Source organism: Cynoglossus semilaevis, chromosome Z, assembly GCF_000523025.1.
Source record: "Cynoglossus semilaevis isolate Cse_v1.0 chromosome Z, Cse_v1.0, whole genome shotgun sequence".
Taxonomy (NCBI): Eukaryota; Metazoa; Chordata; class Actinopteri; order Pleuronectiformes; family Cynoglossidae; genus Cynoglossus; species Cynoglossus semilaevis.
This window is the reverse complement of record NC_024328.1, coordinates 11429294-11445217: the sequence shown is the minus strand read 5'-3', so window position 1 is coordinate 11445217 and position 15924 is coordinate 11429294. Positions and strand designations below refer to the sequence as shown.

Below are 15924 nucleotides of genomic sequence, written 5' to 3'. Positions count from 1 at the left end.
CCATAATGGAATTTAAATTAATGAATTAATTGCTGTGGGGTGTATCACTAATAAGCCAGCCCTGATGGCAATCTGTTAAAAAATACTTAACTTAAGTAGCTTTGAACCTGGGAGAAGTCATTACGATGACAGGATTTACAAGTTCATAAAAAAACCCCAAATCATTTATGTCCTTTTGTAAAAAAAAAAAAAAAAGATTAATTATACTAAATCCACAGAAGAAAAATCCATTGATATTTTTCTTTTTCTTTCTGTTGTGTGATTCTACAATCATGTGTTGCTGCAGGAAATGGCAGCTCCTTCTGAACTCCTTAGTACTACAGCATGTTTCACTCCATTAGAGTGGGAAAATTGGAGCCATGCAAGTGTAAAAAATTGGACATCAGTCCTTCTGAGCCCCTGAGGTACATCAAGAATTGTTGGCTTCCAAAGCCCTTCTTCTAAAGAGCATGTTCTGCCTGCGAAGATAGCTTCACAGTAAAGTAGATTAACATGTTAATCCATGCCTCTGCTTTGGTCCTATTTCATCTTAATGCTGAGATAGTTGAATAATGTCTGGCCTGGAATTGTACAATACTATGTACTACGAGTAGCTATGATGTAATATTTATATGCACAAGTGTAGGTCATCAATGTCTAAGACTTGCTGTGATAAAACTAAGAAATGTTAACCAAACTTGAATAAAACTTGAATTTATTAAGGCTTTAAAGTGGGTGAAGTCCATTGTTTGTTTTTTACCCCAAAAAAGCAAATTTTCTTAATGTAAATAGTCAATTCCATGAAATGATATAATCTGGAAAAGCATTCTGGAAGTGATACTACCTAAGTGGAGAATAAAAAGATTTCATATTTTCATAAATTGTTTGTCTTTTGTCTTACCCTCTGACGTGTTTAAATTGAGTGATAGCATTTTCCTGCTAAAAGATCCCGTCCTTTTACCAGCGCATATATCATTCGAATATTCCAGTCAAAGCTTCTGTCGATGGTATCAACATATTTGCAGATCCGTCACGCAGCAGCTCACGATGCACCTCCCTCCCATCACCAATGCTGCTCTCATTTAGAACAGTCAGTAGAGTCTTCTTCATTGACACGTGGAACATGTTTTTCCTTCATTACAAATTCCGCAGTGGTTTCTAACCTTGACCTCCATCTATAGTGACTGCTTATGAATCCTCCTATTTTCCCTAACACACAATGCTCATTATAAAGTTGGGCTACAAGTCATTGCAACACAGTGTGATTGGCTCTGTTGCAGGCAGCAAATTCTGAAAGTGTTTGTGTTTAACAACATTAATACATTGAAAACTGCATTAACACCAACCATTGCTTTGTCCCTTAGGTTCAAAATGATTTTGTTGTTGTTGTTGCATTTATAATATTAATTTTGTGGATGGAGAGAAGTGTTTCGTGAATGACGCATAGCTGAGTCTAGCTGGTCTAGTATATAAGTAGTGAGACCTGCTATGATGTATGGTTTAGTGACAAAAATAAATGAACCAGCTGAGATATTCACTGGGAATGGTCAGCATGGGCACAGAATTAAAATAAGAAGATCAGGGGAGCAGTTAAGGTGGAACAGTTTGGAGATGAAGTTGGGGAGATGAGGTGCACATGGTTTTGACTTGTTCTGAGAGGAAATACTGGAGATATTGGACAAATGATGTGGGAGATAAAATAGCTTGATGAGTAAAAAAAAAGGGACTTTGGATTTAGATATTTTACACAGTGGGTATATATTATTTTTATTATTATTATTGTAGATTATTGGTGTAAAAGGAGAGGCAGTTATAGGGTGATATGATCCATTGTGGCAAGAAATAATTTTTATTGTATTTTTAAATTGATCTGAAAAGAAGTATTATAAAACATAGGTTGTAAGCTACAGTCTTGTTTAAATCCGTCAGTCTGTGTTCACAACAGGTCATGTTATGATGACAACGGATCAGTACAGATGACTACTCCACCTGCACAATGGGATCAGCTGTGCCTGTATGGTGTTATTCTTTCATTTATCCCTTATACCTCAACAATACGACTTGGCAGATTCAATCACAAGTGAGCAGCTCTGAATACACCAGGTCACAGCTGAGATTAAATTCAACGTTCTGACATAGGGTTGTGACTATTTCTCCAGTCAAAATGCAAATATATGTCTTTCCTATTACTGTTTGCAAAGCAGAGCAACGATATTTGCGGTCGGTACAATTGTGAGAGAACATCGCAGTGCAATTGTCTTCATTGAAAAGGTCCTGCAACTTATTTTAGAAGTCTAACATGAATTTCTAAGGATGTTTTTTTTTTTAAATAGATCATTGAAAAACATGCATATATTGCATTATGTGTGACTTGGTTGATAAGGTTGATAGGTTAATAACAAGAAATACTGTAAACAAGCGTTAGTTGTCAGAGTCTAAAACTGTCAGTTCACATCAGTTACAATTTTGTCTCAATAGCACAATCAAACAATTAGTTAAATGCACGTGAACAAGAAACCCAAACAAAAATAATTACCAATAGCCAAAGAGTCTTTTGCGAAGATTCAGACACACACACACAGTCTTCTCTCTGTATTTCTTCGCAGGCATCAGCTGTCAATGTGTGGGAAACTCTTAAAACTCATAGGAGACATTGGATGTCTGTATTATTTAGCCGGTTTGAACTTTTTGTCTTTATGTTCTCGAAAAGCAGGAAGAAGTTGTTAGAGAGCTGTGAACACGTTAATGCCTAAGAATTTAAGGGAAACTGATCGCAAATCAGAATTATTTGACTTATTTATGCTTCCTCTAAATCATCGGAATGTTCTTCACATCTTTGACTCCTTAGGTACATTTCATACAATATTTAGGAGTTGAAAAAAAAAATTCACTGTGTGTGGGTCTCCATTTTAAAAAAAAGGATTAATTTAGAGATTCCTTCATTGTGAGTTATAACCTTAGTCTGTTAGTAAGAAAATGTGAGTGAAAGGGAGCAGCAGGGGAGAGAGTGAAACAAGTGGAGATAGAAGGAAAGGGAGCTGAGGTGATTTCTACTGAAGGAGGGGTTGTAGTGATGGAGAATTTAGTATGCAGAAGAGGAAGCTAAAAGTCTGTCTAAGTTTGGGAATCCTCTGCAGTGAAGAGGCTAAACTTTTTCATAGAAGCCTGAGCCTCAAGACATCAACTCAAATATTTTAGTCACATTCACTCAGGAAAAAAAAAAAAAAAAAAAAAAAAGAAGCCTCATTTCTAATGATCAAAGGTTAGTGTTTTCTGGAGGAGACATGGAATGTCTGCCAGAATTTGCAGGAGGAGTTGAAGGTGGGTCATTTTCTACAGAGACGCCAAGAAACAGGCAGGGATTTGTGGCTTTTAAGATGAGTTTCTTTTAAGGGAATGTACCTGGATAAACAATGCTAAAACTTTACAGTGGGGTTATTTACCTTGCTATAAAATATATAAAAAATAAATAAAAAAAACAAACGATATATTTCTTGACTTGAGCACTAAGAATATCCTCCCTTCTTCCCTTTTCTCTCTGCACGTCTCTCACTCTAGCATCTTTCACATAAACATGTGGTGCTGAGGAAAAAGCAGGGTGAAATATTCATCTCGTTATTCAATTCAGGTGTTACTTGCAATTAAATGTAAAAGCTTTAATAAAGCTTAAATCCAAACTGCTAATAATTTGAACAACTTTCCATTCAACTATCTTTGTAATAAATTGATAGAAACTAATATTGGCCACATCGGGTTTTATACATTTAGTGCCAGATATTTTATTCTTTTCAATGTTGTGCATGAATTCAGATATAAAAAAATATAAAAAAGAAATAAAGAAAAAAATAAAACGTACTGACTGCTAACAAAGAGCACTGCGAGGAAGTGATGACACCGAGCAGAAATAAAAATAAATAAAAAGGACATAACAGAATGGGAAATAAATAAGGAAGGAAATGAGAGACAAAGCAGTTCAAGAGAAGGATGATAATTCATGTTCATTTGACGTCGAGTTTATAAGAGTAGGTGTAGTACCTAGGAGTTTTACAGCCAGTATCCTTGACTCACTCTTTCAGCAGCAACTGTTAATAATTCCTTCCCCACCTTGGCAAATAATCTTTATAATTGGAACAAAACCATCATGAAGTCTTTTTTTTTAACTGTGCTATGTTATAATGAAAGAAAACATTCTTGTTTTTTTTTTTTTATTCTGACTCACACCTAACCCTGACACCACCAAGGCAGAGTGACAAATCCATTTTTGGTATTTGCATATTGATAGAAAGATGCACACAGTTGCCAGCACCTCTGCATACAAAATAAATCCAACTCCCACTTTTTTCTAGTGTGTTGATTTCTTTTCCTATTCCCATGTTCCTTAGAAATATCATTAGCTATTCTCATAGTGAGATTTTATATACTCCTCAAATGCTCGGTCACTGCTGCTTTACACCTTACCTAAGTGATTGCCAGCTGAAAACAAACTCCTTGTGGGCTGACAGGCGACTACACTCTCTGGACATCATATTTCTGGGCACTGTTAAATGGAGCTGCGGGCACACTATGGGACAGCTGTCAGACCTCACAGTAGTTCCTCCAGGACCTTGCATCGAGGCCTGGGCTGATGGGTTTTTAGTCTCCTTGCACGGTTGACTGGAAGAAAATTAGAATGACCCCAGAGCCTTATTGAGTTGTGTTTTTGTGTGCATGTGGTGTGAAAGTATTCACAACAGTGAGACTGACTTGGTTTGAACTTCTAGAAACAACAGTGCAAGTGTTACACTAGTCATTTTTGATTAATTATATTAATCTAAATTAGATCAACCTGAGATTAAAGACGCTGTGAGTTTATCACAGTTAATTCTGATTAATCCAAACTTTTTTTCAACATTGCACAATGATAAATAATGTTGAGATTTTTTTTTTACCTGTACTATACTTATAATGCTGGAACAAACAGACAAATACCAGCAGATAGAGTTGTGTTTCTTACCTGCGCATCGTCAGGTGAGTTGCTGTCAGAGACTTCATCACTGTGGCCTTGAGGCCCCAGTGAAACAGAAGATGCCCCGGTGCCTCTTTCTTCACTCTGATACTGAATGCCTAAGATAGTTTCTCGCACCTGTAGTTGAGGAGAAGCTGGACAGGCTCCTGGTCTCTAGTACTATTTATTGCTTGCTATCTCTTACACAAGACAGCTTTGTCTGACTCTAGTTTGTCAGGTTCTGCTCCCACAGCTCTGATGTTTGGATAGACCTAGAAAAATTACAGCAGAGACTTTTTCTTCTTCTTTCACCCCACCCACTGTAGCCTTTTCTTGGTTTTCGGCCTATTACAGGAGATTTTACCTAAATGCTCTGATAAGTTTCCTTTCACCTAATCTTTATACATAACTAAAGGTCTGTCTACAAATTATGTGGAATAAAAACCTATTATTAAAATTCACCAGCCTGACCGCGGCCAATATTATGTCTCTGTAGATCTGAAGTACCCATAACTTTGTACCTTTGGTATTCATTTCCATTTGTTATTCTGCAGGGGAAATATGCAACTATTCTTCAGAACCTTAAATCTGTCCTTGTCTTTGCCACCTTTAAAGTGTTCAATATGATCAGGCAAATGTTCACCCATTATTTGATAATATTTTCATCAGAAGTGCCTTTTAAGTAAAAATCCAAGATAAGTACTTTTATCACATAACAGAATGGTAATTACCTGGAGTGCACTTGATTAGATTTTTATGTTCCCAGCAGTATAAACATTGATTTCTATCAAATCAAACGGCAGAATATTTCAATAGAAGAGATATTAGAGTCATGAAGATGGCACATAAAATGTCTGTGAAAGATAAAATGAATTAGATTTACTTAGTAAGACCCTAAAGTGGGTAATGGGCCTGCATAATAAAATTATATGCTTTGGTTTAAAATATAAATCAAAATTTAGGTTCCCCCTTCTGCCTTGACCAACATTTCTGAGTTCAGAAGTACAGTATCTAAGACTGATGTTCAAGCGATGACTGTGATGTGTAACTTTTTTTTTTTACCACTATTCATTTCACTATCAATTGCTGAGTTTTCAACTTGATAATGATAAACTTTCAAAATTCCACTTATTGATACTTTTATGTGAAGAAAAAAAATGCTTATCACAATAAAATGACAAGTGCCTGTAAACAAAATATGATATTCACTAATACTGATGTGGATTTAATTGATACAATGCTCTTAGTAGCCACAAGTGTACAGCACAAGGTCTCCATCTATCATAACTGTCACATTGGATGTTGGATTTAGCCAGTAGTGCCTACCTCTGCAGATGTGCATGAGAAGATTGAATCAGTCAGAGACAGGTTTCAGCATTGTTTCATTCAGCAGCTGCTCAGGTATTAGCAGTGGATCGAGGGTCACTGGTTGCAGGAGCCTTGTTGATTTTCCCCGTTGATTCCGACCCAGGATCGATATCTCTTTAGGTCCCGTCGTTCCTGCTGCTCTCCAGGTTCAATGGACAACAATAAGAAGCTCAGAGGATTTTTGAGACCTTCCATTGTAATCCTTTAACTTGGTGTGAGATAAAGTGAGGGCTGTTGACAAGATCTTGGCTTAATGCAGTGCAGATTTTAAATCCCTGTATTATCTTGACCTGTGGACTCACGGCGACAACATGGACTTACAAGACACTTGTTCTGATTATTAAGTCACATATTTCAGGGCTAAGCCTTTTGAATTCAAGCATAGCCTACAGTACTGCATTTTCTTTCATATCAAGAGACAAAGCTGTGCTTGATATGTTGCTAGAGTTCCATTTCAATATTAATGTTATGATGTGAATAGGCAACCTTTGAATATTCCTCCTATATTTTCACATAACATCAATAATGCATTCAAAATAATGGGGAAATATGACGCGTATTCATAGTGTTTATAGTATAAATAATTATAAATAGCTACGTCTAATGATATGCTAAATGTTGTCATGCTGCCTAGGGCAGAGCATCATGTATGTGCAAAAGTCCCTTAAGCTGCAAAAATATGTGGCATGGGTGGGTGTTGATGTTGAATTTGACCTTGTTTTAAACTACATATTATCACATATTTATTGTTTTTTGTTTGATATTTTGCATAGCATTAGGAAAAGAGACATTAACCTCCAAAGGGTTCTTACTAACGCAAAAGCTATATATATTTCTAGTTTAATAACACAAATTCTTCGACAGTTCCAAACGTTAAGTATAAGGAAGGTGAACTATTTTCCATCTCTTTCTTTGTCTCTATATTTCTAGCGATGTCACCAATCTTTGCAGGGCTGTCTGCAAAGTTAGACAAAACAAATGCAGTTTGACCAAAACAGTTGGCCATCACTTCACCAACAGCCTCGAAAAACAATGGCTGTGCCACAGTGGGTCAGCCATCTGTTCGGAATAGTCAGTCTTACTTAGCTGTCCTGTTAAAAGGACAGTTTTGTTCTATTTCATTTCATTTAATCTGTACTTTATTAAAATACATTTTTGTAACCATTTAAAACCATCCTGTAAACTGCACTGGTGCAAATTAACAGGATGTTTTGACAAATACAAGGAAAGGTATTTTGTTTTTTGGTTCCTTATTAATCTGCCTATGGTTTGGCAATCGGAAATGACTTTTTTCATGGAGAATAAATAAAGTAAGAGTGTTCACATTTGGTTACTTTGTTAGTTCAGTTTTATTATACTAAAATTCCATATATTTTTTCTATACCCTGCGAAAGTATTACACAAAAGCAACATGACCTACAAAATAGGAACTTTATTCATATTATGTTCATACTTGTACACAAGTAAAATAAAATGCATATCTATGGTTCCTTCGAAATCTCAATGAACAAACCATTAGCATTCTTTTGGTCCCACCCATTTACCCTCTCTGTCATGAAAATACAACTCAAACTGAAGTAAAACATTTGTTTTTACAAACATAAAAAACATAACAAATGCATCACTTTGAATAAATAACAGTGGGCAGAGGATGGGGAGGGGGGGTCGTTTCTCCTTTCCAAACAGACCCAACATTCTTCGTTGGCACTTTGTCTGTGCTTTGTTTTTTAAAACTCTTGTCTTTGTGTTTTGTCTTTTTTTCATTCACTCAGCATCCTGTCAAAGCAGTAAAAGCATTGGGGGGAGAGAAAAGGGAGGGGTCTCCAAAATGTAGCTTAGACACAGTACCATTAAGTACATAGAGAACAAACAATTGTGGGCACCAATTCATTATATACATGGGATCTGTTGTGTTCTGTAAAGGCATCCATTTTGTTAAATGTACTGTAACATTGTCATGATTGTTTGTCCTCACCCATAACGGATCATTGAGATCCCTTGCTTCTTAGTCTCTGCCCGATGTAGATGTCACTGCATCTTCATCATCATTGTCATTAGCATCAACAATCGCGAGTCCTTTGTTAAGTACGAGATCAGCAGTTCTAAGACATGGCTAGAGAAATCCAGATCATTGGAATGAAGAGAATGTAAGGACCTTGTAAAGCAGTAGCCTGGCTTTTGTTGCATTGGGTGTCCGATTTTGGCTTTTTGGAACACTTCTTCTTCTTTTTGTTTGATGGTGTTGATGATTCCAGATCAGGGTTTGGGTTTTCCAAAGACTCATCCAGATTGTTGGACAAGGTTCCAAGTGGTCCGTCGTTCTGCTTGTTCTGGGTCTCATTTTTTGTTCTTTCGGGATCTTTATATTTAGTCTTTGACATGTTCTCCTTCTCCTTGAGGGGGTTGTTGGTGATTTGGCGGCTCTTGCCTGACAGAATAGAGGACTTGTCATTGTCGCCAAGACAACATCTCGGAATAGTTTCCCCCATTGGATTTTCGGTAGAATGGAATTTGCCAGACTGGGTCTTAGCGTTAAATAGGCTGGTCTGGATTTGAGGCATTTCCACACACCCCTCCAGGTCATCACTTTTTAGACGTTTCAAGTCCTTACCTGCCAGGAACTCTGGGACTTCACACTCGAGCTCAGAGCTGGAACCTTTGAAGCGTTTAAACCAGTCCCACAAGGTTTTCGCTCGGCAGTCACAGATCCACTGGTTTCCATTCAAACGCAAGTATTGGAGAGATGCCAGTGGGTCCATTACCTCCCCTGACAAGACTGTAAGGTTGTTGAAGAAAAGGAACAGAGATTTCAGCTTTCCAAGATCACTGAAAGCCCGTGGTTGGACATAGAATACACGATTCTCATGTAGTAGTAGACGGTCCAAATTGATTAATCCACGAAACATGTTGTCAGTGACAATCTTGATTTTGTTGTTGTGCAGGTAGAGATAAGTGAGGTTGGCAAGGTCCACAAAAGTATCATCATGCAGCAATAGAATGTTATTGTCCTGCAGGTAAAGGTACTGTAGGGAGAACATTCCTTTGAAAACTCCAACGGGCAGCTCTGATAGACCACACCGGTGCAGATGGAGAGTGTGCAGCTTGGTCAACCCCTTAAAGGCTGTGGGGCTGATGGTGCGGAGGTTGCCATTGTCTCCAATGTCCAATTCCTCTAGCTTTTCCAAGCCATAGAAGGCCCCAGCCTCAATGTAGCTGATGTTGTTGGAGTATAGCCAAAGAACTGTTAGGTTGCGACAAGAGCTGAAGCTGGTGGACTTGACCACCGTGAGCTTGTTGCTTTGAAGGAATATTCTCTGGCTGCGCACAGGGATCTCAGTAGGAACCGAAAAGAGTCCTTGTTGTTGGCAGGCCACCGTGGGCCTGGGCTCACTGAAGCACACACACTTTGCAGGGCAGCTGTCAGTTTGAGGCACAAGGTTCAGCCACATAACCAGAAACAGGAGTCGCCCTCCTGGAGAAACATAAAGAGAAAGGGCAATCCATTAGGGAATAATAAATGTGAAAAGTAAATGTCACATGTCCTATAAAAAACACAAACAAATGTGTGAAAATCTGCCAGATGTGTTGAGTCACGACCAAATGTTATGGAATGTGGGCAGACATCATTAAAAAAAAATCACATTAAAAAACACTCCTTGCTGTAGCGATATCTTAGCAGCTAGAAAATAAAAAATGTGACAGGATACAGTTGAATTATCCTTAACTAATAGCGGTGACATAACTAATGAGGTTGCAGGCTTTGGGAGGTTGACATTTAGTTTGAGTTTCCACTGTGCAGCCAAGAGCAAAGCATTTTTTGTGAAGTACTGCATTAGGATGAACTATAGCAGAGGGGTAGTGGATTCTTCTGCAAGTTTGCTCTAAGGGCATCCAAGTTTAAAATAAGCCGTATTTTACATTTACTAACACAATTATTCTCCTTCTCATCTGCCATGGCTGGGGTTAGTTTAGTGACGAGCATCAGTACCAACCACTCAGACTGGAACATTTTGTGAATCCTTTGCCATTGCCCAAGACAGAATGGAGAAACTAAATGTTCTCAGTGAGGTTATAAATATTTTGTCGAATGTGGACAGTTTTATTATTATTTAATTACTAAAGGGGAGTTAAAAAAGGGTCACATGGTATGATGTTCTCAGCACCAATCAGTAATTCTGTATAAACAATTGTATTCAACCCTGTTGACATTTAGTTTCAATGGGCTTCTGCACTGGACAGCTACAGTACTTTCACGGCTGATGCTAAATAACAACTATGGCAAACACCATAACCAGAAGCAGCATAATTTCTTTTTCCTTATTGACAACTCTTTTTTAAAAAAATTGCTGCAGCACTTAGTCTCCTAGTCCTACACAGGGACTATGTTTGGGAGTGACGTGTTGAGTGACGTCTAGAGACAAACTGCAGCCTTTTTTTTTCATATTATTTTCAAATTATTTTCATATGTTGACAGGTTTTTTCGTAAAGAGCAGACCTGAATTAGCAAACACCACTGATGCAGGTTTGTTCATCAGATCTCACACATGTTTTCATATGTGTCTGTATTATAGGAGATGTGGTACAGCATATCTTACAGGTTTACCTACAAATCTCTAAATCCTTCCCGGCTCCTGCCCTGATTGAGGACCTTCAATCTCCGCTCTAATGCACCTATGAAGGATTTCAGAGTCCCAGACATGACAGGTAGCAAGACTTTGGAAAAAAATGCAGCCCTCTCCACCCTCACTTACTCCGCTCTCTCTCTCGTTTCTCTGCAATGTGTTACAGTGCCGCTCATCTCTGGACCTTGTTAAATGGCACACTGGTGTGGCCTGACAGCAGCCCTCTGCTGCACTTTCCTTCCAATCCCCCTGCTCAGCCGTCAGACTGCCACCAGAAAGCTGTCAAGACTTCCCACTCTTTCTGCATCGCAGCAATTTTCCTTCAGCACTACCTAACAATAGCAATATTTTATCGAATAGCATGCTGCGCATCGTTCTTCTGCTGTCTTCATTTCCCCCATTCATTAACAGGCTACCTTTGCCCACGCATCGCATGTCAAAGCCGGGTTCACACATCTTCCAGTGTAATCTGTCTTGTCTTTGTTACAGTCGACTGAGTGACACCATAGGACAGAGTGTCATCAATTCCATTCCAATTATACTTGTTTTTTACACTAATGGCATCTTTCCATCCTTTCCATCTGCTGTGCTCGGACTGTATTACCATACGTTAGTTTTGAGTGAAACTGGGATCCTGTACTTTTCATAATTACACTAATAGACATTCCACTCAAGGCCAATTATATATCTTGGTAGTATGGATCATTTCCAAGTGTGTGCATGGACACGAAGAATAAGTTGTACAGACAGGAAAAAAAAATTCCTTGTAGATTAGGATGTCAGAGGATGACAAAACACACAAAAGACAAAACCTCAGCATTTGGGACGGAGTGTTAAATCTATCTTTCGATACTCTACGACTTGCACAATATATCTAGCACTGTATAGCTAGCTAAAACCAAGTGTTCATTTTCATGACAAATCTACTTTGAATTTACAATACAGTTTAGGAATAAAATACAAATGATCCCAATTTCTTCAAGCGATCTTGGATTTTTCATTGCTCTAGCTAGTTTTGTGTCCATGCTTTGAGAACCACTTGGTTAGAGAAAGTAATTAAGGCTGAGTGATGTGTTCTATTTGTGTTTTTTATATTGTTGACAGGACCCACAATATCTTAAAAAATTCAAATTCAAATTGTTCCTAGCCTCAATTGTCCATTGTCTTGAGATTTAATTCTATTTACTTGACTAATTTAATCTCCCGTCAAAACAAATCTCTAAAATTATATAAAAAAAAAAGCAGAAAATAGCGTAGGAGCATAATCAAATTAAGCATTATGTTCTGCCTGCTAAAGTTCTTCAGAGACGTGGGTGCAGGCAGCTTTGTCTCATTTCTGTGTCTGTATCCCTTAACAAGATTCCAAGCTTATTTGCATGTGTGTCTGATTAGTTTGCAGCTCTGAGCAAACTCTTCTTTGTGTAATTGCGAATGCACAAGAGGAACGATGGGATAGAGAGACTCGCGGTGGAATGTGGAACGCTCACCGTGGCCTCGGTCTGAAGAGGTGGGAATAGTGAGGAGAAAGCTAACATGACAGTGTCAGCCACTCCGCCCAGAGTGAAAGTGATGTTCCTGTCACAGATAAATCCCAGTTGTTTTCCAAAGAGACCAATGTCCCCTTTTCTGAAACCATGTTATTGTGCTGCTCTAAGGCAGCACTGCATTTATTATAGCCATGAACCTTCTCTGTGAGGTCACCTGCCTGTCTGGGCATATACATTATACATTATCAAATAGTACACAAACACACAATAAAGTATGTATTTTATATGCACACGTATGCACAGAGTGAAATTCCTCATTGCTTATTCTAACCTTTTTTTATTACAAACATTTATCTGTAATTTTAATCCCCCAACTGTAATCTAACCTACTCTAATCCTAATTCCAATCTAAATCTTGAACCTCAAAATGCCTTCTTTTTTTGTACACTATTTCCCCAAAGATGTTTTCATAAGTATAGCTACGCAATAACAGAAAAACACACTCAGGGATTCACAGTTGCTTACAGTTGCAGATTAGGTGCATCCTATTTCCAAAAAAGCACATTTAATAATAATAAAATAAATACAGTACATTTAACAAACCTTTTAACACTCATGTTGGTAACGCTGTGTACCTTTTGTGAGCAGGATATGACTCTGCAGATTTGTCTTTGTTGAATTGGTTTATTTGTTTCCTCTCTCAAGCCTATGATCTGTTCCAATTCCATCTGCTCTCCCATCTGGTGCTTGAAACCAAATATTAGATCTTAGTTCAGTATCACGGTTTGTTAGTTATGATTGGCTCATTATAAGTAATGCTGATTAGTTTAAAAAAAAAGTGGTAATAGTCCTACAAAGAAATCCATTTCTAACAAGTCCAAATCTGTCAATCCTTAAAAGCCTAAAGTAAAAGAAAAAAAAGCACCTTTAATGAAGTAGGCACTGGGTTTGAATCGACCCATAACCAGCATCCAACACTTGGTAAACATGGGAATATTTATTTCATGAAGTCCACCCAATATAAAAGCTGGGCCAAATCACTAAGCTGAAACATTTCGAATTTAATTACCTTTAATTTCCTTGTTTGTTCCATAGTGGGAAATAGCTTGATTTCTACTTTAATTTCCTTTGTTTATCAATAATATCAGCTTTGTGAGACTGTAGTGTTTCAAATGAAGACTGGTAGAGTTTTGAAGCTCTGCTGTAAACGTGTCGACAGAGGGCTGGGGGGTTAAAAATATAGTCTTATTTATAAAAGGTGGGGGTGCAGAAGTGGTGTTGACAGGAGATAACGTTTTGTTGGGTTGATCTTCTCTGAGAAGTTTCGGTTTTCTTCCTAAGTGTAATGGGTTTTCTCTTACAGGTGAAAAAAAAAAAACAAAAAACAAAAAAGAAGAGCGAGGATGAGGTTAGGTCTCTAAATTTACCATAGGTGTGAATGCGAGTGTTAATGCTTGTTTATCTCTTATCAGCCATCTGTGATGGACCAATGAACTGTATGCCATGCACCCTGTCCTCACGATTAAGATAAGATTAAGTAACCCAATCACCCATCTGCCCACACCACCACCACCACCACCACTTGATCTGGGTCAATTAATAACCTTTCTGGGATTTATTTCCTTCGCTGAGAATGTATTTTTAACAGAATGTCTTTTTTTTTTTATTTAACAATTTTCTCTTCTTAAGATAAGTCAGTTTTAGTACATTTTTGAGTAGTTATCTTATGAATCGGTCTGAAGATGTAGGGTTACATTGGAAGATGAGTCTCCTAATTGTGTTTCTTTGTTAATAGTTATGACCCACTTACTAGAAAAGGCAACAGACACTCAAGGAGAACAGACACAGATCAGATGAGCTGCCCATATACAACATTAATGAACCAGATGTTTGGGTCTTAAATAAGGGTAGACACATGAAAGCAAACCGGTCTTTTAGGACATGATGGAGCAGCACATCTCTGGGTCTCCCATGTTGGGATCATCCATGGAGGATTTGCAGTAGATGGAACATAATTTGAAAACTAAGAGGGACTGCAGAGGATTCTGTGTTTTATTCACATCTGACACGTTCCTTGCCCGAGCAGATGGCTTATAAATAACTATAAAGGAGGAACCAGAAGTTGGCTGGCAGAAGGAAAATGCATTCTGTTTTTTTTTTTAAAGAAACCACATGATCCACATGCATGTGTTCATGTTCATATATTTCTATTTTTTTTTTAACAAGAGGCAGAAATGTAATTAATACCATTTCACACGCTGACGATATCTGCCTACACATAGCTGTGGTGGAGCCATGTAGGTTTTCATGTCTCAGTGTCCTGACATTGGGAGAATGGGCTCACAATCAGATGGCTGTCTGATCATATCCCTTCTTAAGCAGTTAGCAATTGTGGGAGAAGGTGCGGCTCGAGACTTGTACCTCCTAATGAATGACGTCAAATTGACATCGTCCCTTGAGTGATGTCTTGACCTCAGACTTGCTTAGTTCCTTGCTGGACTGTCATTCAGGAGTGTGTTGTACTTTACAACTGCAAACAGTTGTCACCATGCATTAACTGAGCCCAGCATGTTGTGTTCCCATTAAGTCTCTATTAATATAGTGCAAGGCTGAATATCTGCTTGTATTATACAAAGAACGACTTGGAGGAAATATATACAGCTTTAGAAGATTTGCATTGCTATAGTTGTACATAAAATGAGAGTGCATTTTTTTTACATCTTCACTTATGCATTATGATATTTGATAAGGACCTAAAACAGGTACTAATTGTTGCTAAATGCAGTATGTCTCAATATGGTTTCTTTGAGTTAATATATACACTGAATACATGCTGGAGTTGTACCACGTTAAATGTATTAAGATCAAGATTGCGAACGTAAGCATTACTAGTGTATATATTTTTCTATATGCATATATATCTGGATATGCATATAGAATAGAACTTATAAAAACATGAAAATATATGTATGCATATTTATGTATAAACTTATATTTATGTATATTTATGTATATACAGTATATGCATAAAAAGAAAAAATGCACAAGGTTGTGGTTACCTTAGGTATATTTTGTAATCTTGGTTTGAGCTTGGCAGAGATTCAAAATAGCAGAACTAAGCTAACAAGTGGCTGCTACAGCAGGTGAATTATCGTGATGTGGCATCTGGTCAATGGATTAGTGGGAACATTAGTCACCATTCTATAGAAAACAGTAATGGGCAGGAATCCAAGTCACCCTCAGCAGGAGTGCGACGCAAAGTCTGATTTTCATAGACAAGCCACAAGAGTCGTGTCTCACGGGCAGAAATCCAGCTTCTTCTCCACATGTCACACATTAATTTTCTTTTCACATTAAAAGAAATATTGCACCAGCTACAACAACACATTTGATTAACTTGGGACACCTTAAGACTGCCAAGTAGGTTTGTAGGTATGGGAAACATTTTGACAATACACCATCCCAGTTGTCTTTATTTGAGTCA

The 15924-nt window shown here is 37.8% G+C and overlaps 1 protein-coding gene across 1 annotated transcript in view; it reads right to left on the bottom strand.

The window, feature by feature from the left end:
• Nucleotides 1-7673: 7673 nt before the first annotated feature.
• The window catches only part of rtn4r (reticulon 4 receptor), a 40807-nt gene continuing 32556 nt past the window's right edge, over nucleotides 7674-15924 (bottom strand). The window contains exon 2 of the mRNA XM_008336237.3: nucleotides 7674-9803. Within this exon, the coding sequence (XP_008334459.1) occupies nucleotides 8434-9803 (1370 nt within the window). The 3' untranslated portion in view covers nucleotides 7674-8433. The remainder of the gene's footprint in view (nucleotides 9804-15924) is intronic.